This window comes from Hypomesus nipponensis, chromosome 12 (assembly GCF_054491055.1).
Source record: "Hypomesus nipponensis isolate SF chromosome 12, ASM5449105v1, whole genome shotgun sequence".
Classification (NCBI taxonomy): Eukaryota; Metazoa; Chordata; class Actinopteri; order Osmeriformes; family Osmeridae; genus Hypomesus; species Hypomesus nipponensis.
This window is the reverse complement of record NC_140372.1, coordinates 3737429-3762382: the sequence shown is the minus strand read 5'-3', so window position 1 is coordinate 3762382 and position 24954 is coordinate 3737429. Positions and strand designations below refer to the sequence as shown.

At 44.3% G+C, this 24954-nt stretch overlaps 1 protein-coding gene across 9 annotated transcripts; it reads right to left on the bottom strand.

The window, feature by feature from the left end:
• Nucleotides 1–4468: 4468 nt before the first annotated feature.
• abi3bpb (ABI family, member 3 (NESH) binding protein b) lies at nucleotides 4469–24655 on the bottom strand. Of its 9 annotated transcripts, XM_084668297.1 has the most exons (24): nucleotides 24303–24655; nucleotides 20541–20720; nucleotides 19422–19490; nucleotides 19199–19331; nucleotides 18140–18321; nucleotides 17773–17825; nucleotides 16936–16972; nucleotides 16650–16730; nucleotides 16395–16454; nucleotides 15067–15255; nucleotides 14734–14811; nucleotides 13841–14026; nucleotides 13171–13236; nucleotides 11947–12021; nucleotides 10362–10430; nucleotides 9965–10090; nucleotides 9733–9822; nucleotides 9422–9631; nucleotides 8844–8949; nucleotides 7881–7960; nucleotides 6782–6811; nucleotides 6177–6335; nucleotides 5942–6064; nucleotides 4469–5827 (listed from the first exon to the last, which is right to left on the bottom strand). In XM_084668297.1, the coding sequence occupies exons 1-24, from the start codon at nucleotides 24388–24390 to the stop codon at nucleotides 5712–5714; spliced, it is 2586 nt and encodes an 861-aa protein (XP_084524423.1). In that variant the 5' UTR covers nucleotides 24391–24655; the 3' UTR covers nucleotides 4469–5711. The 9 variants fall into 9 exon arrangements, with proteins under 9 accessions (XP_084524423.1, XP_084524414.1, XP_084524415.1 ...); XM_084668288.1 differs by lacking the exon at nucleotides 24303–24655 and having other exon boundaries at nucleotides 20541–20716; XM_084668289.1 differs by lacking the exons at nucleotides 11947–12021; nucleotides 24303–24655 and having other exon boundaries at nucleotides 20541–20716.
• Nucleotides 24656–24954: the final 299 nt, after the last annotated feature.

Below are 24954 nucleotides of genomic sequence, written 5' to 3'. Positions count from 1 at the left end.
GTCTCGTCCTCTCTCTGGAAGATGGGGACGGTGAGACGGTTCATGCCGTCGGAGAGCTTGGTCCTGGAGTGCTTGCTCACGATTACATTTTACATTTAGTCATTTAGCAGACGCTCTTATCCAGAGCGACGTACAGTAAGTACAGGGAGATTCCCCCCGAGGCAAGTAGGGTGAAGTGCCTTGCCCAAGGACACAACGTCCCGGGCAAAGCATGGCCGGGAATCGAACCGGCAACCTTCTGGCCCGATTCCCTAACCGCTCAGCTCAGCTTGCTCCTGTCTGTGTTGTTCAGTGCACAGATACACGTCGTGCTACGTGTTGGGTCTGCTCTCTCTGCTTCTGTCGGGTCGGAAGGAGCTGGGAGTGTTGAAGCCTCGCGTTGGAGTCCCCTATGCGTGTCACATGGATGGGATTTCAAAGTGAACACTAGCAGCCCTCTGTTATCTCTCTGCACTTGGAATTTAGCCATCCGGCTATTTATGAGATTCTGTGCTGAGACAGTTGATACGTTAAGGGGTTTGGTCCCAGAGTTGTTTGAAATCAGCTCATTTTTGTTTCTCAAAGATACGTTCAATACAAGTTCAATTCAAGTCAGCAAAGGGATCAACACTGCATTTAGAGGGTGTGGAGAGGCGCTGGCTAACTGGGCCGAAACGATGTCATGAAGGATGTTCTTACGTCACAATATGCTTCATCTTGAATGGAAAAGTCGTAGAAAGCAGGTGTTTCAAATGTAGTAAGGTTCTCTGTAATGACTGGGGTCAAGCTCATTCACTGACAGGAAAAAATAAAATACTGCTTAAGAAAGTACATTACATGTTTAGACTTAGCGACTTACAGTGAGTACAGGGACATTCCCCCCGAGACAATTAGGGTGAAGTGCCTTGCCCAAGGAAACAACTTCATTTAGCGCATCGATCGGGCAACCTTCTGAATACTATCCCGATTTCCTAACCGCTCAGCCACCTGACTCCCACACAGAAACGCCTTTCGTTGAGTCGGTCGCCATGCCTTCCCACAGCAGATCCTCAATTCTAAGCACGGATGATGGTCTGAAGAGGGTTTTTTAAGTTGAGTGAAGTTCTCTTGTAGGCATGCGAAAAGACAAGGCCTTCTTACGTAAGCCATAACTGGATTTCTGCTTTTTTCTGAGTTGTTTAACAGAGTTGATGAATAACAGGCCATGGAGAGAGAAAGAGAGAGGTTGAGAAAGAGAGAGAGGGAGAGAGAGACATAGAGAGAGAGAAAGAGAGAGAGAGGAAGAGAAGAGAGAGAGCTTTAAGGAGGAAAGCTGAGTGGATTTCCACTCACTAGATACTCTGCAGGTACTCAAGAGTTCAAGGCAACATGTCCTCTAGAGTGGGCTTCACTTGCAGGTTGTTTCTCAATCTTTGGATCTGCACAACCCCATAACCTTCTCTTTTTTCGAAGGTTCATAGGGTTAGGGTTGCCATAGTTGGTTTTGGAGCTGAGCATTTTGGGAAATCAGACCTTTTTTCCAAAATGCCTCTTATAGTGTACTTTTGCTGTAGTTTGTTAATGACGTTTCTATTTTTCGGGGTAAATTCCTTACGTAAGATGCCAGTGGTTTAATGTGTAAGGCTGGCACTTCAGGGTGACGCAGGTCCAAACCCTGTAAGTCCTGGTTGCCCAACAGGCTCCGTGTTGCCTATAAATGATTCTGTAGCAGCTTGTGTTTTTCTCACAGAACACACTCTGGACACCATGTCCTGAATGGTCCCATTAGCCGATTCAATGTGGTCGTCAGTCCGTGCAATCACAGCATGAGAGTGGGAGCTCATCCCAGAGAGCGTGTTGAAGTGCGAGGAGAGGAAAACGTTGTGTCGGATTTAGAATCCCTCCAGGGACTGTTTTGGAAACTAGAATCTATAATTTATTTTTTTATTTTTTTCGTTACTATTTTGTTTTACCTCTTTTCTCCCATTGTCATGTTTCTCTCGGGGGGCTTCTAGACAGATGAGTTGTGGTCCAGAGGAAATTCCCTAATCCTATCTGGGCAGGGATTCCCTGTTTGTGAACGATAGACTTGAAGGGCCGAGTGGAGAGATGGAGGGAGGATGGTAAACGGAGAAGGGGTGTCAGGCTCCAGGGAAAGGAGGGATGTGAGAGGAGAGAAGTCTGGAGATTGATGTCCTGTTCCACAGCGTTGACTGACTCACACATGGAGACACCACTCCGTAGAGATCGGACTTGTGATGGTTTTTGCAGCCCCATCTCATTCAATGCTTTGTTAATGTAATGGCCCATCCAGCATTCATTCCGCCTCTGAGGGATTCTGTGTTGACATGACATCCTACTGCAGTTCCAGCAGAAAGCTAAACAGAGGTGAGCCACACAGTTGTTCCTCTTCATACAGGCAGTTAAAGAAGACTTTACAACGATGACGCTTTGAGACTAGCTCAGTTCATTTACCCAACGATCAAGTCAATCTCTCCCGAAGCGTTTCTGAGCAATTGCCTTCAAAAAAGCACCTGGACCTATAACTCTCTGCGTCAATCCCAAAAAGACGGAGAACCACAACACCATCCATGTTAAAACAGTCCAGCCAGCACTCTGGAACTCTGGCTGTTTAATCTCGCAGTGTCCCCAGGGTTGCTTCAGAGACATCCCTCCCCCCCCACTCCATCAGACTGGGTTCCATCAACCAACGTTTTCCAGGAAGCAGGGAGATGGGAGTGACACCGAGGTGGAGAGGGTCTCCGGTGTCCAGGCCTGCTCCTGCAGACTGAGTGCTTCCATCTGGCTGTGGACTACAACTCCCAGCAGTCTGTCCTGCATTCTGCCTGCGTCTCTGTCCTGACTGGCCATGTCAATAGAAAATGAGTTTTTATCACGTCCTGTGAAAACACAAGGAATCCCATCCCATTCATGTTCTCATGTTCACATGCATGGCCTAAAAGTAGGAGCTCTTGTCATCACCCAGTGATGTAATCCAACCATCCATAAGCGATCCACAGGGCCATGTGGTTCTGACCTTCGCTGTGCACATTCGCACTCTCCAGACTCCAAATTTAGCTTGTGATCATTAGTCTGCTGCATTCATTTCCTGGCCCAGCACCATTGTTTTGCCCCCTTTTTCCTACCATGGAGAACTGGCCAGCCATGAAGCAGCCCATCATGTGAAACTGTCAGTATCTACAGAGACTGGCCTGTTGTTGAAACAGCTGTGTTGGGTTTGTGAGTTCCCTGTGTGGGTGGCCAGTGTGGTGCGACTCGGCCACTTACAACCATGTCAGGAGGTGCGTTGTGTAGCGTGACCGTGTGGGTCTGCCCCTTGTGGCTCTCTGTTGCGCTTGCGAGGGGGGAAGCTGTTTATTTCCTTCTTTTCGCTCAGTATGTCTTTGCTGGTGTCAAGCTTGGCCTTGACCGATCAACCAGCTTTACTTTCTTTTAGAGAGTCATTTAAGAAGACGGAACCCTCACCCATTCATTTGATTACCGTGATAACGCGAACATTCTAGAACCATCCGTGTGAGCCGATTCAAGGCAACGTGGAGAAAATACATACTTTCCTTGCAAAACAAGAAGGCTCACAATTCCACAAAACATTCCAGAGAGACAGACAGCGAGAGACAGAGAGACAGACAGACAGACAGAGACTGACAGAAAGAGACAGAGAGGGAGAGAGAAAGAGAGAGAGAGAGAGAGAGAGAGAGAGGGAGAGACAGACAGAGGGAGAGAGAGAGAGACAGAGAGTGGTGGCAGGCCCCCTAAGTTATTCGTCTATCAGAGACTAAGTTCCACCTTGAAGTGACATTTGTTTTCACCCCCAGACCATTACCTTCTTTAGCAAAACGTATGAAGACATCCAGAGGCAAGTCCTCCCCTCCCTTCCTCCCAGTCTCAACACCACCACTTCGATGGAATCGAAGAATATCTGTGTTGAGTTTGGCTTTTGGATCACTGTCGCTTTCCCGCTCTCTCTCTCTCCTTCACTTTCTGTCTGTCTGACTCACTCACTCACTCTCTCACTCACTCTCTCTCTCTCTCTCTCTGCCTGGAAAAGTGTGGTAATCCATGGATCACTGTTGATGTTCCTAATTGGACCTGCGGCCGGGTCTGACATTGAGGGAAAGTCCAGCCGGCTGTGTGTGCTGGGACTGATGGTGGCGAAGCTTTCATAACGCCTCTCTCAAAACCCAATAAGAAACAATAGTATTTTCTATTTTGATATTTTCTAACCCTAACCCTATCTTATTGTACATTGTATTTAATTCTAATTCCACTTAGTACTGGTAGTTTATGTACCCTTAGTATAGATAGTACACATATTTACATTTTAGGTTCCTATTTGTCTATTGAACGCACCTTCCTGCCAAAGCAAATTCCTTGTCTGTGCAAACTTTCATGACAAATAAATCTCATTCTGATGCTGATTCTGATTCTCATTCTGATTCTTAAGTGAGGAATTCCATAAGCTCCCCGAAACTCAATAAGAACAATAATGTACAAAATGTTTGTTTTATTGAAAATAGATACAAGAATGGAAGTACATAACAAAAACAACAATCCATTTTCATGTAAAAGATTTGCTTAAGACACTTATCTGCAAGCATTTATGAGACAGAAGAGTATTTCAGTACAAAACGGTGTCACTTTTCAACAAAGTATTCCCCTTCAGATTCTCATGAATCATCACAGATTCGCAACAATGTACAACCAAATATTTGGATGGACTAACACACGCACATAACGTTCTATCCATGCGACTGGTGTGGATGCATCTACGTTTACAGTTTACCCACATATCTGAAAGGCTACCAAAGGGTACGAAATGCCACAAATGGCCATTTTAAAGAAATGTTTAGCAAAAGTAGTTGAAAAAATACTTTTTCTCCATATACATATAAATACATTTATATTGTGCAAATCGCAAGTGTTACGACCTCCAGCCTCTACCCACCCCATATATCACGGCCAATGATGGAGACGTATTTAATTGGAACATGACATTCTGTGTTTTTGCATGAAATTAAGTGTGTCTGTCTGTGAATGTTGTTGCTGCCACTGTATGTGAATGTTGATGAGTTTGATGATGAAATGTGAAGTTATGTAAACATTATTGATCATTATTGATTATTGAACATGTTTTCTCTGTCCTGCGTTTAAGAGTCATGGAGGTACGTCAGAGCTAAAACCTTGTGTTAAAAAGTTTGACTCTTTCCCTGTTTTCTGTACCATTATTTCTTTAACAGTCACTGTTGATGAAAGTGTTTAAGCTGGTACACTTTACAGCAGAAGCATTGCATTATATACCAATCCCTGTCACACTGGTGGGCTATACAAGGAATATATGGCATCAGAAACTTTGATAAATAATATCATACAAGTTATCAAAATAATTTTAGGGAGCCAGCTTCCCATTATCTAAAAAATATATCTAGTGTATGTTTGTTGCCCCACACTGCGGACAGTAACAACGATCTCTGTAATTCTTCCGTTTGTCGTTATCGGTTTTGTCTCATTTGCCATGATTGATAAATAGTGAAAGGAGCCACGTTTGCAGTTAAATGTTACAAAGGCACTCAATCGAACTCCCTGACATGTAGATTCTGTACAATTCTCTTTACAAGTCTGGGTTCCGTGTGGCACAGAGGGATACACGTCATCCAGAGACTGGAGACAACAGCACCTCCCTGTCACCGTTCCAGCCTGTGCGATGTACATCTTCTCCCAGGCTGCAGAGAGTCCTACCACTTGCCAGGGATGGGCGTTCCACACTCGTACCATGAGACGTAGTTGATGTGAGACCTCCCTCCTATCTGACCAAAGTTAACAGGTTCTTGTCTCATGGCTCTGTAGTACCCTGAAACACAAATACACCCAAGGTTTTTGAAAAACCTACTTAGTCTGGGGGGGGGGGGGGGGACGCCTGTCTTAAAAAATATATATTTCTGAGAAGAAAATGCCAAAGACATACCTTCTCTGGCTGGTAGCTGGTCAGCCCTCACTTGTGTTCCTGTTCTCCCATCCAGGAAAGAGTCCACAAACTGACAGTGGTCCTCCCCATGACCAGTCTGGTCCCCGATGTTGTAAAACTTACCTACAAGATACCAAGGTATGGGTACTCAAGTGGTACAGTAGCATGGTTTAACTAACTTTAATTGAGGCTGATGTCTTGGAATGTTCCGGGGTTTTTTTCACCGTGAACTCACCGTTGAGGGAATCGCTCAGGTAGATCTTGTATCTCAGAGAGTTGCAGATCTGAACGCCGACAAACTTCCGGTACCAGGTTCTCTTCACATACTGCTTCCCGTTGCAGTCAGAGTAAGAATCCGTCTTGAAGGGGAACTGGGTCCAGATTGCGTCTTTTCCTACAGTGAAAGAAAGTATGTAAACCATCGCAAAAAGGATAATGGTTGGACCTTTAAAAAAGACTGAATTGTGTGCAGAAAAGCTTAATGTGCACAATCCCAACTCGTCCATTTTACAGCGACTTATTTTGTTGGTTAATAACTCAGCTCCTCCACAAAGAACATCCTTTACCCACAGTTTCTCAGTGCATCCAGGCCTCTTAAAGTGTTCTTATTCCTTTTTTTAAGCCGGGTTAAATGAAAATAAAAGAGTCTGCCCTCATTTGCTGTGTAAATGTTTGGTCTGGCTGAGGATTGGGTGAGGAGGAAGTGAGCTGGACTGGACAGCCACGAGGCCTAAGCCTCTACTAGACTGAGAGTGTGCCAGTAGCCCTCATTAAGCTGGCCGTGTTTGGTGGACATGGTGGAACCTGTCATCTGTGTGAAAGGATTGAGAGCAGGCTCACCTGACACATTCTCGCTCACCCGAGGGTCCGCTATTGGATGGAGAGAGAGAGGGAGAGAGAGAGAGAGACAGAGAGAGAGAGAGAGAGAGAGAGAAAGAGAGAGAGAGAGAGAGAGAGAGAGAGAGAGAGAGGGATTGAGAGAGAGATTGATAGAGAGGGGAAGACAGATTTAGAGAGGGTTGGAGTTATGGTTCAGTTTCCAGTCAGTGTTCATTTGACAGAACAGAGAAAGTTAAAACAGACAGACGGTAAGTGACACAGAGAGAGAGAGAGAAAACAAAGGTATACTGAAATAAATCCAAAGCTACAGTGTATACCAGTCCAAACAATTCTGCCTGGATATAACAATTGTTTTTAAAAAAACAGCAAATTCTTCCCTGCAGAGGAACACACATGCCTGAAGACACAAGTCTTTTCAACCGGCCAAAAGAAAACTCATGATTCACGTACTGTCATTGATATCATGTTCTGAGACCAAGAAGATTCTGTCTGCTGGGCCAAACAAGCCTCAAACCCTCCACACAGCCACAAAGCCTCCAGGAACCGCAAGACAATTCATCTGCTGACAAACTCCTCGTCCTTCACGTGTGGCAGCTTCCACAGGCCAGTACGGCCCAGCAGAGGAGTCCTCCCAGGAACATAAAAACGACCAAACTCCCGACTCTGCATTAATTTATGATATGCTGTTTGGGGAATATGGGCTGTTACCCTCAGGGGCAGAGGGTTGCTGGCACATGATCAGTCCCCCTCCCTCCTCAGGTCTTAGTAGGTTTACATGGAGCTGGGAGCCAAGGTTAGGAAAATGAAGGGCCATGCTGAAATCATTACCTTAATAAGAGGCCATTTGTTGCCGAGCCCTCAAAGGTAAGTGGGGTATCGTAGACATGACTACGGCTGGCAAACTCTGTGTGTGTGTGTGTGTGTGTGTGTGTGTGTGTGTGTGTGTAGCATGAGTGAACAAGAATGCGCTCCATGTTTGCTTTCCATTACAGTTCATCCTACACAACTTCATATGGATGCAGCAGGGCTTTTCGGTGTCTCAGCGGTGTGGGCTCCTTGGGGTGTTTGCACCATGGGGTAGCTGTGATCGTTACTGTACCTGATTCTGTGCTGAAGGACACTGGTTCACTTGGGGGTCCTGTGCCAAGCTCATTCTTCGGCTTCACCTTGAATTCATAGCTGTGAGATGAGAGCAGGAAGGGTTGCATGCGTCAGTTGACCTCACAGAGGATCCAGAACCACAACCTTCTCCAGCTTGCTCCAAAACACAGACTTTCTCTCCCTTCCATTTGAAAGTTATTATTTTTAGTGAATTATAATTTTTCCTTTAATATCGCAGTATTAAACTGGACACAGGTATCTGATGGAAATCTGGGAAATTATTTTTCAGGCTTGTTCCATCTCTGAGGAAAGAATATAGGCTCATATTCCAAATGCTTCGTCATAACACCAATCTTTTTCTTCTCCAGATGTAGCAGGCAAAGAACTTAAGCACCTAATGGTCCTACTAATGGTTCCTCCATATGAAAAATACAGCCTGCAGTTCTCCACTTCATGCAGGAAGACCTGGTTTATATGGTCTATCACTTTCTTTAGTGTCATATACTCCCTTGTTCAGGCTCATGAAAAACCTAGCTAGCGTGGTGGCTGCCTGCTATGGACATCCTTCTCTCCACAAGACCACGGTTAAAACAGTACTTACTTTTTAGCAACTATTTGAGGTGTGCTAGAATTGGTCTGCCTGTCAGTATAATGGGTTTCCTTCCATATCATTGGTTTCATTGCACCCGAAAAGCTACGGTACATCAAGTATAGCAAAAGAAAACAAACAAGGCTTTGACTAACGTTCATTGTCATTTCCCACCTCGACCCACAGAGAGGTGAGCTGTATGTGCATAGCTGAACTAATGTCACTAATAAATTGTAGGGATATCAGATCCCAGGGGTCGTGACCTCTTCTGGTTGGGGTGAGAACGAAGATGTTCAATCAGGAAGAACACACTGGTCTACTGTTCGTATCCATCTCTCTCAAACACTGGTTGGTGTGTATTTTTCTACACACCTGCTCTCTGGTTTGAGGTTCTCCACGGCCGTGTGAGTCTGGTTGGTGGTCAGGATGGACACCTGCTCACCGTCTGGGCCCTTAGTTGTGGAGATGACTTCGTACTCTGCAGGTCAAACAAGAAGTCAACAAGAGTTCAGGGAAGACTTTCGCAGTCTATCCCCGAGCATACACTTCAACCACATCAGGACCTCAGACTGACTCAGGTGAAGTGTTTTAGTTCAATCCTGCAATGACTAATCTGTAGAAATCTCAACCCAGGTTGTTCGCACAGACCGAAACACCAAACATCAAATCTTTTCTTGGAGAATGTCTCAGATATGCAGGGCACCAAGAGGTGCACAAGACAGCATCGTTCCAGACATTTACATTTAGACATTTATTCAAAAAAAAAAAAAAAAGCAACTTACAGTCAGCACAGGGACATTCCCCCGAGGCAAGTAGGGTGAAGTGCCTTGCCCAAGGACACAACGTCATTTTGCACGGTAAGGAATCGAACCTGGCAACCTTCTGATAATAGCCCGATTACCTAACCGCTCAGCCATCTGACCCCCACAGACACCATGTTTTCATTTCACCTGTGGTGTCGTTGTCCGTCTTTTCCCAGTCCAGGATGATGAAGGAGGGGCAGCCCTCCACCGTCACCACCGTGAGGTTGGATGGAGGAGACCTGGGTGGAGCCGTCACATTCTGCTCCCCACCCTCCTCCTCAGGGAAGTAGTTGAGGGAGGTGGTAATGGAGCAAGGCTCCTCCGGCTTCTTGTCTGTTTTGTAGACAACGTGAGGGGCTTGAAGAGGAGAGAGAGAGGGGAAATGTTACTCCTGCACTTAAAAAGATAGAGCCAGAGGAAAGACTGTGTGATCTGTGATCACCAGTTCGGGCTCTTACCCACAAAGCGTTTTTTGCCCATGGCGTCGACATCAGAAACCGGCAAAGCACTGAACAACGAAGAGTTCTCCCAGCTTTCGAACCGACTGACTGTAAGAGGAATCGAAGAGTAAATTGGTGTGCGTTGCGTTTTGACCAGCCTGTCTTAATTTTGTAAGAGTGATGTTTTTTTCTTCTCAGGCCAAAGCTTTTGATCTTGTGTCGGACAAAACTACACTGGGAACATTCCTACCATTAACAGCTGGTGCTATTGTTGTTGTGCGTTTGCGTTCTTGCTTGGCAGGCTTGGCCGTCACCGATGGAAAGTTGGGTTTGAGGACAGAGGCCATGTCGGTTTGTTTAAGGCCGTTCAATTTGTCTGCAGAGATGGAGGTTGGCAAGAACAATCGGTTACACTCTTAAACTTGATTTTCCTCAGTTTAAAAAGTTTGCCCTTTGCATTGCCATCCTTCATACGGATTCAGAACAATACGAAGGCTGTGTTTGTTCATCACAATCAACAAAACTTCCCGATCAAACACACGTGAAAGGAGAACAGACATCTCGGTGGTTATTATAGACATTTTGGGTACAGTAAAAATGAGGTGAACAAATAAACATGAGCATATCCTTGTTTATCCCGTTCTTACCGATGTCACCTGGTTTGCCAACCAGATTGGTTTTCTTGTTGACAGGTATGGAAGGGCGAGCGGGAGACCCTGAAACACATTGATAAAAACAGAACTTAGCTGCAAATGTCCTCCATTTTAAAACTTCATAACGTGTTGACCCCAGACCTGACAGGCAAGGCCAGCTGTCTGATGATGGTTGTTTGAGATGAATCAGTCTACAGTATGTCTGAGGAGAGTGGTTTTGCCTTGATGAGGTCATTCGGAATGAAAAACAGCGGAAGACTCTTTTACTGCCTGCCCTAGAATGTCACATGGTATTGGGTTTAGACCAAAAACAAAAAAAGAATTGTCCTGAGTGTATTTTTATGAATAAACCATGAAAACAAATGTATTTTTACCCAACAGTGAAAACCTACAGTGCATCAGATCCCCAAGGCTCAATGAACCTCGAGACGTGGACAATTGCATGTAATTCCATGAGGTTACACGCATTTTCTGAATTTCACAAAGAAAATAAGTGAAAAACCTGGTGCAAATTATCTCCCTGGTTCAGAGAGGTCCCCTGCTTTTTAATCAAGAGGTTGTTTCAGCTCCAACAGAACATGTAATAAATGCCGACCCGAAACATGAAAGCAACTGGAGGGCTGAAAAACATTTGAGGTCTGTAACGTGAAACAATATGGGGGCATTGCTTTAAAAAAATGTGGATAGACATCCATGTTTGAATCAGGTCCAGTTTGCACTCATTACTGTTTTGTTGGAATTCTCTGTTTCGAAAAAATAAAAATAGATTTAAGTAACAATATATCTTCTCTCATTCAAGACAGCAACATTATATTAACTGGGATTGTTTTTCAAGACATTGTCGAACCCAAATCCTTTTTTTTACACACAATACATTGTGCACAATGTGCACTCCTGCAAAATAAAAGTATACATTGCACACACAATGCCCTAAAGCACCATGTGATGACAACAAATAATTGTAACCAATTCAATGTGTAAGCCCAATACATACAAACACAATTTTGTAACCATAAGCAAACATAAGATTCCATAGCTGATGAACATGCTGATGGGAGCCATGCTCTCCTGATTGCATGAGGGTTCTGTAAACATTGGCACCTATGCAGCAATGCACAACCCTCTAAAGCTTATTGTTCTTTCAAAGCCAATACTTGCAATCAGGCAAGAAGCAAAAAGCCTTAAGCATGTGGACTGTACCCAGGAAAATAGACTAAAATAACATTTGAGATTCCAATAGAGTTGTCAAGTTCATTACAGGGGTGGTGCTATTAAAAAAAGTCTGTTTCTTTACGTCTTTGTGGCGAGAAAAAGTGCAAAGCTTGGTGAGGAACATGTTAAAGTATTTAAATGAAAAATATTTTATAATAAGCTTCAGACTAGGAAACTGCATACTTTCCAAGTGGAAAGTATTTTCCAAAGGCTCGTTTGCAAAATATATTTTGGTCAAAAAGAGATTTGACTTTAAACATCCAACAGGAGCCAATCATGCAAACTGGGCGGTATACAACTGCAGTGCCAATCAGTGCATGGAGTGGGAATAGTATTTAGTGCAAATAGACTGGATTCATGCTTTTACCAAACAACTGGTCCTCAATTGAAGGCTTTGACTGGCCCACTTGATGTTTACTGTCTTCCAATAGTGAGTTGTTTGCTGCAGAGAAAGCACTGCCATTAAGATCTAGTCCCGTCTCATCTTATGGGATAAGAACAGCCTAAACACAGCAGTTATATCTGATCTAATTAAGCACATCTCTGAGTTTATCCTCTCTGGGTATTCCACTGTTTCTGCATAATTACAAGGGGTTAAGAACTCAATTGAAGAACCGTTCTTAAAAAATAAAGATATCATTTTACATTGCGTAAAAGAGCACAAATGATCTTAAATACCAACATATGTACATCATGTAACACTTGCATATAGTGATTTGTGCACACATTTCATTACAACATGAAACCAACAGGTTATGAGTACAAAATGGATGAAGCATGATGGCACCCAACACCGGCCCATGCTAACAGCACATAAACAGTGCAGACATGCACAGTCATGCAAACACTCCTAGCTGTGGGAAAACACCACAACGTCTAACTGTCCCACCAAATCGAGCAAACTGGACCTGGCTTTAGCCACTAATATTCAGCAAGTTCGACAGAGAATACTTATTTCACTGTCAGTTAAAACTAGTACCGACATAGTATTTACGGTAAATGATATTCAACTAACACTTATGTTTTCAGGGTTTATGTACTGGAATGTCAGGTACAGCAAATCAGAGACTAAAGAATAGTTTTAGGAGTCACTTAGCCCTAAGAAAGTGTAAGAGGAAGGTCTGCTGATTCGTTGTGAAGCAGTTTAACAGCTGGATGTTGTGTTGTGGCAGCATCCAGACAGCCCTGTGGGCTTCTGAAGGCCTCTGAAACTCCCTCCGTTTCTTAACAACATGAAACCAATCGTTACGGAACGCAACATTTCCCAACATCGCAAGTGATCAAATGTATTGCTGATTCTCACCACTCCAGTAAGACAAAAGACATCCGACAACCCTTGCATGTTTTGAAGCCTGCAACAGCACCAAGCGGTTTGAGTGAAAAAAACAAGTTATTAGGAACGAGGCAACAAAACAGATGGATGGACAGACTTACAGTTTGACGAATGGACAAACAGATATTAATGAACAAACAAAATGGCGGAGGTGAAGGACACCGGCATGGGGCAGCGGTGAAGATGGTGCTACCACGGCAACGGCTGCATGTTAATGATGGATGAGAGACACAAATGAAAAATCAACTCTTTTTTTACCCATTCGCAGTCTGGACCACATGACTGGTTTAGGAAGGGAGAGTCCCTTGTGATGTTCTCCATTGGCTGTTGGGAAAAGAGGGAGCGTTATGAAGGAAGAACTTGGTCAACCATGTGGATAAGATAAGACATCCGTCTCCTGGACGGAAAAATCCAGCAAAAATACTTTGTGAGCATGAAAGGAGGGTCCAAAGATTGTGTTTGTGTGGAAGTTGTGTGATGACAAGCCATAGAATCCTGTTCTCCTCTGAATCTTGTGTGGGGATCAATCTTAAAATGTGAATATAAATGCAGTCTATCAACGTAGCAGGAAACGTCAGTCCCTCCTGTGAAGCCTGTTTTAAATCTCTTCTCCGTTTTTTTTTTTTACATATGGTTCACCCATGACCAATCGCTACCTCAAACTCTGTCAAGCGATGTCAAAGCATGACCGATGGTCACTTTGCATGTCCTGAGTTGCAACCAGACCTCTCAAAACTACCATTGCAAATTCAATTTGTGCCTATTTCTTACAACATTTGGGGTTGGTTTGACGTAAATATAACATGATGGGTAAATACAAAGGTTTGGAAGCGTTCCAGTCAACCCACACGTTGGGTACGGGAGATATTTTGAGGAAGAGGAAGAGGAAGGAGCAGAGCTAGAGAAGGGGGGAAAAGGAATCCATTACCCCCTTGTGTCCCCATAGTCTGGGATGAGTTACTGGCCCTAGGAAGAGAGGAGGGTAGTCTGAAGCCGTTATTAAAGGGAAAGAGGCGATCTCTGCCGGGAGGCTTCATGGTTCTGGCAACCACGGTAACGGCTGGGCCGCGAGGCCGCAGGGGGGTCAAGGGGGGGTTTCCCTGGCTGCCTGGACCTACGGGATCAAAAACAACGGCAGGATGTCTGTTACAATCCATCTGTTTTTGTGGCATCTTGGTTAAAAACCATCCACGGTGCCATTGCAGTGTGCTTAAAGCCACGGCCGCAGCATTCAGCGATGACATGATGTTGTTAGGGATGGAGACGGCATCACTTCAGGGATTAGTGATGGAGACGGCATCACTTCAGGGATTAGTGATGGAGACGGCATCACTTGAGGGATGATGTGACTGTCGAGTTCAAGTGGGAACTTTAATGAACGACTGACTCATTGATTCATGGTGAGTCGATCATTTGTTACACTTGATGTGCTGTACGTACGTATCGTGTGTAAATATATGTTACCACTCCATAATATGTCATGATTTCAAAGCACTTTAAGCTCTCACAATCTTTAGAATTCACAGTCATAAGCTGATGGACCCTAGCGGCAGAATGAAACCATGACTGGAAGATTGTGTAAACATGCAGACACATGGGGGTTATGCTTGATGACGTGTGTGTACAGGTGCAATTAAGGTGCCTTGCTCTCCACGACCATTCCTGTGAACAAAATAATCTGCTTCAGGTCGGACAGACAGCAACAGAAAGCTGTGGATCAAGATGGTGATGGTGCAGAGAGTAGCAGGCACAGACAACGTAGCCACGCCAGGAAGACAAGGAGGATGTGACAGCATTCATAGGATATGACATCACGGTTACCCCAGTTATTATCACTGGCTTGCTCTCTGCCCGGGGAAAGTCTCAGAACTGATGTTCCTTCCCAGGAATCGCTGTGAGCTGTGTGGGTAAAAGAGAGCTTTAATCTCTTGGTGGAGGCTTGGGTTACACACCAGGAGAAGTCAGGGAAGACAGTCCAGGTCCAGTCTTGACGACACTCAACATTCTTTTGTTGACTATGTACTTCATGTACGTCATGTATCTTCATGACAGAACAAGAAATTGGAGTGCAGAACATCTGCTCTTTACGTCTGATACCCATGAAAACACTGCAAGGTGGGGAGGAAAAGTTGAAGTTGAAAAGATAGGAATTACCAGAGGGGTTACGTGGCTTGTCTGTGTCACTAGTGGGTGCTCTGGGCTGAAGGTATCCGTGAAGCATCTTGTCATTCAGAGGGGACTTAGGGGCGACGGTACTGGGGGCTGTGGTAGGCTGATGGTGGGGGTAGACTGGAGGAAGGTGTCCGGGTTGGAAAGAAGCATTTCTAATAGTGTTTCCTTTGTCTGGAGTGAGAGAGAAGAGAGAGGTACACCCATTATGGGAACCAGATTTGCTTTTGAACATGAGAGGATTTTTGGAGGATTTGGTTGCATCCATGTGAACTGTCTATCTACAGCTGTTGGACAGGCATCAAAACGCCCTCATCAACTCTTAAAGCTAAGGAGAGGTTATTGGAATGCCGATCTCTGACAAAATTGTCTTTTTTTTATTGTATTGGAAAAAATGCCAAAACATATGCCAAAACATTAAGATTTTTCAAATTGATTTGTTTTGGTCCCATAATCATGTTGTATCTCATAGGAAACCCTCAAGAAAGACTTGAAGACATTATCACGGACAGGGAAGGGACAGTAGAAGGGTGTGGAGGCTGCAGAGCGACTTTGTGCTGCTTTTCCAGAGAGGGAAAATCCAACACGTCTGCATCTGTGGCATGCGCTGGTGACATGCAGACTGAAGTCACACTGGACACGCTCAGTTGATTGGAAGTGCGAAAATAGAAATCTTTAAAAGACCAAAATACAGATACAGAGAATGTAAACAGATGGAGACTCGCTAATGGGATGAAGAGGTATGGAGCTGACTGATGGTTGACAGTGTGTCGACACAAAAAAAAAAGAAGACATTATTTGGATGGAGACTGCTATGCAGGAGAAAAGAGAATAAACGTGCATACAGACACACACACAAACACACACAGGAGGAAACATGAGGAGAAAGTAAGAAGGCAGTGGATGTTCATGGTGGTCAGATCAGATTGACGATGAAGATGGAGTGAAAGAAATGTGAATCGGGGGGAAGGGGGGGTGGGAACAATGAAGCACGATGGACGATGTGATGGACTTTGTACTAGCCAGCGAGCACAGAACAAGCAGTCACAATCATGAACGCTGCCTTTTGAGCCTCAGCAGGTTGACTGGGAGGGCTGGCAGAACGAGAACTTACACACGTGGCACTCCTGTGCCGTCCTCTCCAAGGCTTTCTGGACTTAAGCACTTTCTCAGCGGGCTCAAGGCATGCCAGCATGCAGCCAAGCAGCCGGTCTCAACCCCTCCCATCCCAGCAGCAGCGCAATGACCAGAGCCAAGCGATGGTGACTGACTGATTAAAGCCGTGAGATTTGAAATGAGAATCTCGTGGTTACCCCATTGTGGCTCACTGGAGCTGGGAACAGGTCTAGTATCCTGCTGGCTCACTGGTGGCGCTGTTGAAAGTAAGGTTTTATAAGTGTCTGGTTAGGAAAACAATACTAAGCTAATTGTGGACACAGCAGGGTTGTATCAGTAGAGAATGAGAGGATGGATTCAAGGCCCCAGTCCCTAAACTACCCTGAATTAGAGAAAAGACTGTTGGGTTGAGACTGTAGTAGTGTGAGAGACGTGAGAGGGAAAGTAATCACCAAAAGAAGTTCTGGGGGCTCCTGGGAAACCTGGGGTTTTGAGCATAGGATGAACTCTAGGCTGTGTCCTGTTGTGCAATGCTAGGGAGATTACAGAGGAAATAGAAAAATGACGGTTAGACACTGCAAGAGTATGGAGTATGGCCCACTCTATACTTGCTGTGAAAATCTGAAACAAGTTACAGAGAACATTCTTTTCTGGAGCAAAGCTTATGAAATGGAATATCTCCTTGAATATTCCCCTGTAAACTTTAGTTTCCAAAGATAAAACCGAATCAACTCTTACCAAGACGAGGAGGGAACAGGGAACGCGGAGTTTCTTTCTGAAAAGCACAATACATGTATTTAGTTGTCTGTGGTATTTATACATAGGACCAGAGTAAAGATATGAGTAGCATAATCAAATGGATAGTTTTTTTTACAGTAGCATTTGAGTTTAATGTGGTCATTGATAGCTTTCGCTCTCTTGATGACCTCTATGAGAGTTTCTTACACATCTAATGAAGTTCTGAAGTGAGCACACATCATTTATACAAAGTGTGGTGGAGATATTTCATCAACACAACGTTTGCTAGTCTCTCCAGTCGCTCATGATCAGGCATTCAAAGCATCCTATTTAACCCAAAACTAACACAAAACATCAAAAGCATACACACACTCCAAGGGGAGGATTCGACCCATGTAATGACCTCAAAGCAAGTCAGGCCTTGTGACCTAAAAGGCGAGACAGCCTCGTGAAAGCGATGTGGAGCAGCGGTTGGAAAAGACAACGTCCAAAGGGTGTTGATTTAAGACGCCCCTGTTTGTGTTGCCAGACCTGGGGAGTGAGAGTGACTCTCCTTGACCCAGGTTCAAGTATCTGTCAGGCTGCTTGTGGTCTGGGAGTGGGTGGGGTGTCAGTGAGGGAAAAGCAGATGTTGGTCGACTTTGGGGGGGTCATGCAACTGTGCTGCGACATGTATTCAACATGTGGTGGTGTCCTCTCTTTATTGGGAATAACCATAAAGACAGGGCACTCGCCTACCTGCCCAGAGCTCTGATTAAATATGCCTTGTAAAAGTGACTACACACAGACAATCTTTATGTTTCAAGTTTACGAGCGACGAACCGAGGCGGCACATACCATTGGCTTCGCAATAGGAGTCCGGAGCTTGTAAGGTTTCTGGATTCTTTTGTCTGAAAACAAGAAGAAACCGATGAAGAAAAGAGGTGTGATTCAGAGAAGACAGGCTCATCATGTGGACATGGCCTCTGTTCTCGTGTCTTTTTTTTAGCTTGGAGCATGACAACTGCTTCAAAACACACTTTGCATACAGTACTGCGTTCACCCAGTTTGCTGTTAGACAAACTCTTGTTGCTGCATGTGTTTTGTAAGCAGGCCATTGATTCAATGCAAGCTACAATCACCACACCCAGTAAGTCCCAGTCCTAACGAGACAGAGTTGGATCATCCACCGGTTTTGCCACGAAGAGACATAAATGTGACACACCCCCCATGTTGGTGTTGTGAATAACCGGTTTGCTCCACATTCCGCTGCGGTCCTCCTTGTTGGGCCGAACGCCGAACTCGTAGGGCGTGTTCGGCTTAAGGTTGTCGATCACTGTGTCACTGGTGGGACACGTCTGGTAGATCCACTTCCTGTTCCTCTCCCTGTATCGGATGGTGTAGTGTCTGTAGGCAGAAGTGGTTATAGGGGAGCATGCACAGTCTTAGTAGAGATCACTCCAATCCACAGACTCCAGAGAAACAAACCTAAACCTTTTTGGCTTTGCAACTAGAACACTTTGTACTCAGCCACACATACTAATCACACACCAATAAAAGTGTAATCATTTCAGATGGGTATCTTATACCTTTACTTCTTAGACTGCCGGTCATTACATACTGTTAATCCTGGCTTGAATATCACAAATCCACATATTTATTGTCTGTCAATCCCATTACAATTCCCTCACATGCTTTCTGTCTGCTGTGACTTGACCGTAACAGCCAAACCGTTAACAAGAGGAACTGACATTAGGTTTTAATAACACAAAAACGTATTTAGCTGTAGCTTAGGTCAAGATTTCCAATATCTTTTCCAACTTTCTCCCTGTTCAACTGGGGAAAAAACCCTCAACGTAGGCAGAGAATGTCAGAGGAAGTGGAAAAGTGTTTCAGTGTGTCCCATGAATCCTTGCTCAACTCACAGACACACCTGCAGTGGTCAAGAAATGAATCTCACCACACCCTACCTCCTCAGAGAAAGTAATTACTCCTGTACATTGTGTAGAACTGTTATTTACAACACTGTTCCATCTCTCCGATAGATCCTTTAACACATACTGCAAAAACAGGAATGGGCCAGTGCAAACTTCCTGGTTTTGTGGATTGAGATGATTGTCGCAACCCCTGAACAGACTTTTCATGGGTTATCCTTCCTGTGATCGATTGGATGTGGACGCTTCCAACGAAAAACTCTGACGTAGGAAAGAGAGACGTAGCCTCTCTTACGAAGGCTACGTCTAACTGAAACCAGACCGGCCACTGGCTGTTCACCATCACTCACCCATCCTCCAGGCAATCGTTCATGATGTTGCCCTCAAAGGGCGTCTTCAGGAAGTTCCCCCACGAGAGGAGCACAGAGGTAGGGGTGATGGAGCCGATCACCAGGTGAAGGGGTTTCTCCAGGTTCACCTTTCCTAGGAGGACATAAGGTGTCAAAGGTCATACACTGAACAAGCTTCTGGTACGTGTGCTAAACATTTTACATTTGAATGTTTCCATGATACCTGTGCAATGTTTCTTCACATCGTTGGTGGGAATAGGCTGGACGGCAACCAGATACTTGGGCTCTGCATCTATAAGGGTTTAGCAACAGACACTCAGTTAAATTAAATTAGCATCAGAACCGATCAAAAACCAACACAATAATTGTTCTTTGAGAAGTGTCTATCTAACTAATACTGCTCCATTTAAGAGGCGTCTCCATCAGCAGTTGTATACTGAGAAACTGATACCAGTGTTTTGAGTTTGCAAAGTCACACATCATCTCTAGAGTGATGATGTGTGCTTCGTTCGTGCACTTTGCCGGCACAACTGAAAGGCTTTAGAAGAAAGCAGGGAAACAAAAAGCTGGTTTTCTTTGAACAAACACTGTCGCTTCGCTCATAAAGTCAGATGCTAAACTCTCTCCATGTTCTGGCTCCTTACTGGTCTACTTCAAAGCTCATGGATGCGGCATGTTTGTTATGGAGTCCTTTATCCATGGCAAGAGAAAACACGTTCCTGCATTGACCTAAAGGCCCCTCATAAATCATGTTGTAGTTTAACGTTAAGTTTTAAACTATCATCTTTAACTGTAACTGTCCACACAGTTTCAGAGCCCAGAAAACAACTGAATGGACAAAGAGGCAAACTTGGGAGGATTTGAAGTTTGTTCTACAGCTTGAAAGACTTTTAAAGAATTGTATGAATGAATAATTCATCCTTCATACTTATCAGTTTTCCAAGAGCTTTCTTTCATGTGGTAAATACCAATGCATGAACGTAATTCTAGTGTTCTAAGCAACAACAGTAAGGTAGTTCTTAAAAGCCACAAACTGTGTAACCTCTGACAGGATGTTGATGGAAAGGGTCTAAAGGGAGTGTGTGGCTCATTATGATGGATGGATGCATGCATGGATGGAATACAGCCAGTATCTCTAAAAAGGGTTTAGTACAACTTATGTCCTTTTAACCTATCATTAAAGGAATCTATGTTTATTAAATAAAAAATGGGGTGGGTATTACAGTCATCGACTGACAATGTGTAGACAATCCTTCATTGTTCCTTTAGTTTAGCACATCAAATCAGAGTATCACCAAAGTATGCGACAGAGGTTTAACACGGATATTTCTATCCGTCTCACCTATTTCAGTCTCGTAGGGTTCTCCGTTCTCCGGCAGCTGGATGAACTGTTTGGAGAACATGCTGCTTCCGTAGCCTAGGATGTAGCCCTCCAGCTTGACGTCAGGGTTGGGGCGGACAAACTTCAGGATGATGGTGTCGCCGGTGGCGTTGATCCGAACCTTCATGTTCTGTCTTCTTACTGTGGAGAGAAGGTTGATAGTGTTCAATGAAATACATTGTCTCAAAAGCATTTTTATTTATTTTCTTCTTTTTTTTTACCCAAGATACAACAATGCATTCTGGAACATTTTTGACTTTGGACAAAATAAATACTGTAGACACTGTGTATGTTATTGTTAGTTCACATCGCAACTAATGTTGTTAGGATGGATGGGGGGGGGGGGGTTCTAGGTTTGGGGATCTTCCAGATCTTGGTTCTCTAGGTTTCGGAGGCTAAATAGCTGTCAGTGGAAATCTCTTAAACGTCCCGTCCTGGAATCATTCAGTCCCAGAAATACATTCTTCAGCAGGGAGAAGCTCTCCTTTTCCGCTCACATCCACACTTCTTAAGAACTTGACTGATTACACTGAGTTAAAGAGCCCCTTAAAAGCTCATGAAAACCAGGCTTGAAAAGCCACATAAAGAAGCTTGGGTCGGCTTTACGGAACATTATTCTGTTGTGGACTCGTGTCACCACACACATCAGTCAGCTGCCTGCTTGAATACTGTAGAAAAACACCCTAAGGTGCCAAACCGTTTGTGTTAATTAAGCTTTGACGATAACTTAATTACTGTAATTCAAAGGGGAAACTTGTGATGAACCCATGGAATATGACCTGAAGTGTTTGCTCCTAAACTCTTTAACAATGGCAAAGTATCAAGCAATACAGTGGGCAGGATGACTGGAAAGTTGCCAGGAACTGTTGGTTTGGATGAGTTTAAAAGGCTGCTTGTTTTGTTTGGAAAAACAGCACTACCGTTTCTGCACTCCAGGGTAAACAAAGTACCCCTTGAATACCACCTTAACCATCCCAAACAAAACTGTTGCCTCAGACTGACTTTGTTGACAAGGGATTCAGCCTTTGTCAAGGGTTTTTCCTAATTTTAATCAGCTGAATCTTTCAACTTGTTCTATTTGGCATACTTTGTCTCATTATGCTATAGGTTGTGACTTAACGTGAAGTTTCACAAGCCACTGATGCTTTCCATCAAGGAGAGTTTTTTTTATTTTAAATCCACCAACATCTATAAAAGATTCACGTGGAGTTTTACCTTCAGCTGAGGTCAGCCATATGAGCCCTTTGTGTTGCATGGGGATCATGAAAAGTAAGCAGGTAGAATGTTTGGGAGCAGGCCAACCCTAATTTCCCAGCCGGATCGTGTCTGATAATAAGTAGGTCCTTCTTCTGTCTCTTCGGTTTTCTTTAGGATGTTTGTTCTGCAGATTATGTTGGCATCCTGTGGCCTACTCAAATTATGGGAAAGCCTACACGGTCTCTTGGCAGGTTTGACACTCAAGACGTGTGTAATCATGCAAGCTCATTCTTGGCACAGACGTTGTGTTTCACAGTTGAAATGTTTCCAACTGCAGCTGATTGACCCGTTAGTAAAACTAGCATGAAGCTGATCACGAGTGAAAACAGAACCGTTGGTTTGTTTCCAAATGCCGTGAAATGAACAATAACCGGCTTTGGAGGGTTGGGGTTTAGTGAAAACTCTCCTGTGTGCACAAGATCTTCTGGCAAACATTGTTTTAGCTGTCCACAAAATGTTTCCAATACAATGATGTGTCTTCATCGTGAGTTGAGTGCTAACGTCTTAAAATAAGCACAACTTAAAGGAGTTATTAACCATTTAAACTTGTTCAGTGCCTTTTATGGTTCTTGAAAGTCTCCCAAAAGGTATTTTCTGTAAGTGATACACACACACGCTCGACCAAAACCCCCTCACAGTACATCTCCAGACACTGGTTGTTTAAACGACTTCTCATGGAGCCTCATACCTTGTTAGGGACATAAATCCACACTTGCACAGGTACTCCAGGCTTGTAGTATATCTTCCAGTCACATTTAGTATGCCAGTGATGTCACGGTTCTACAGCTGCTTTCTTTCCCTCTGGGATTAATGTTTTTTGAGTACATTTTGGCTACGGTGACTGTCATGGGCAGCAACGCACGCACAGACAAAATCACATTCCTTGCACACGCACGCACATTTATGCTACACACACAGGGACCCCTAGACTAAACCCCCCCACCACCCCCACCCCCCAGAAGAACCCCACTCATCCACCCCCCTGGACTGATAAGAACCAGTAGTAAAAACAACACGTGTGTGTGTCTTCCAGGCGCCAGTCTTTGAACTGTCCCAGTTAAGTTTTACAATGCATGAAAAGCCCACGGCTAACTATGTTCCCAGCTGCAATCCGAGTTATACTGTTTAGCAGACAGCAGCACATTTGACTAAAGCGTTTTCTGCTTAGTGACTCTGGTGCCCCGCGCTGAGTACTCGTGCCCTGTTATCTGAGATAACATACAATCTGATCTCAGATTACCGTTTGAACACTGTGCAGTCCCTTAGATTATCTTGACATGACACCAAGGTCCTTCAAAGAAGTCACTGTTCCATGGCAACGCTCCATTTAAATGTGCACGCTGTGCATTCTTTATGCTCAGAAAGTAAAAAGACTGCAAGCCATCTGTCGTTTTGAAGCCACTGTAATCACCAATAAAACATTCATCTGAGGGAAGAATCTTCTTTTCACAAACTTCTTAGAACTTTTCCGGTTATCAAATTCAATTTGTTTAGCCCTTTTTACAAGCCATGTCACAGAGGGCTTCACGCACACCCATAGAACTGCACCTAAACCAATCGAAACCCTCAAGGGCATCGATGGAAACATCCGGAGACAACGAGGAGCAGATCAAACTCCAGTAAAACGATAACCTCTGTACTCGTCCTGTCTTGCACAAACGTTCCTTGTGAATGAAATGATGTACAGAGATACTGTACGGTCAAAACTGCACATATGATGCATCACATCAGACACACTACGCCTTAAAGGTAACGTTGATCTTGGCTACAGTAGCTGCTACATGTAAGGTGACCTTCATGTGAATTGATGTGATTTAAAATATAACATGATTCACTGACAGAGAACTGAGATCGCACAAAATGGATTCCTTGTGACTTTCATCCAAATGGTAATTCCTTAACTAGAGAAAAACCTTTTCTGGACTTCTGCAGCATCAAGGATGAATTAGAGATAATTTTCTGGTAACACATGTCCTTATTAACGTCTTTGATCTGATGTTCATTTATCTTTACATAGGAAATGTGAATATGTTGCCACAAAAACAGGTTCTCTGTATTTTTCAATATTTTTGTTTTTTCATGAACAATGTTGCTGTCAATACTCCAGCTAAAGCAGTTTTACTTTAAGATCATGATTCACATGGTAACCAACATTTTAAGAATTTTCTTTAAGGTTTCTTAAAACAAAATGCGATTAGGATTCTATCTGCATGTAATTCACATTCATTTCACAGCAGCATCAAGCCCCCAGTTTGTGAACAGCAACACACCACTGTGAACCTATCTCAAAAAGACAGAGGAGATGCAAAGTCAGCAAAATGTTGCAGCGGTACAGAACCCCTTGCAGAGGAAAACACATTCACAAAAACAAAACAGAAACGTCCCAGCTCGACCAAAAACGGTCCAACAGACCGCAGCAGGATGTTGCGGCAACATTGGACATGCTCTGTTTGTCGGTGCACTTGCCTCGGATTCTCTGAGCAGGGATGCAGGTGAGTAGAATCCCTGTGAGGAACAGAAGGCAGAGCCGCAGGAGAACGCTGGAGGCTGCCATGGAGACGAGAAGATTCTGTCTGGACGAGGAGGATGAGGAGCTCTCTTAGGACTTGTAGCAGCACCGTCCGAGGAAACAAGGGTGTGGAGAGGAGATGGCCGGACCTGCAGCATCTATAACAGACCCTGGTGGGAGGGGACTTTGTGACATCACAACCCCCCACGTCCTGTTCTTGGTGGGGTGAACGTTGCATGCTCTCCCTCTCTCTTTCTCTCTCTCTCTCTCTCTGTCTCTCTATCTCTCTCTCTCTCTCTCTCTCACTTTCTCCACCAGTCTCTTCCTGTCTCTCTCCTCCTGTCTCTCTCTTTCTCTCTCTCTCTCCACCACTCTTTCCTCCTGTTTCTATCTCTCTCTCTCTCTCACTCTCTCTCTCTCTCTCTCTCTCTCTCTCTCTTTCTTTCTTTCTTTCTCTTCCTCCCCACCACTCTCTCCTCCTGTCTCTATCTTTCTCTTCCTCCCCACCACTCTCTCCTCCTGTTTCTATCTTTCTCTTCCTCCGCACCACTCTCTCCTCCTGTCTCTCTCTTTCTCTCTCTCTCTCCACCACTCTTTCCTCCTGTTTCT

What these genes read in the sequence shown, in the direction of transcription:
- abi3bpb (XM_084668297.1), bottom strand. Translation starts at nt 24,390, where the DNA reads ATGGCAGCCTCCAGCGTTCTCCTGCGGCTCTGCCTTCTGTTCCTCACA. An exon ending in CAAGCCACGTAACCCCTCTG is followed by an intron (nt 14,812 to 15,066) that starts GTAATTCCTATC and finishes TTACCCACACAG; the next exon opens with CTCACAGCGATTCCTGGGAA. An exon ending in AATAGCACCAGCTGTTAATG is followed by an intron (nt 9,823 to 9,964) that starts GTAGGAATGTTC and finishes TTCCTCTTACAG; the next exon opens with TCAGTCGGTTCGAAAGCTGG.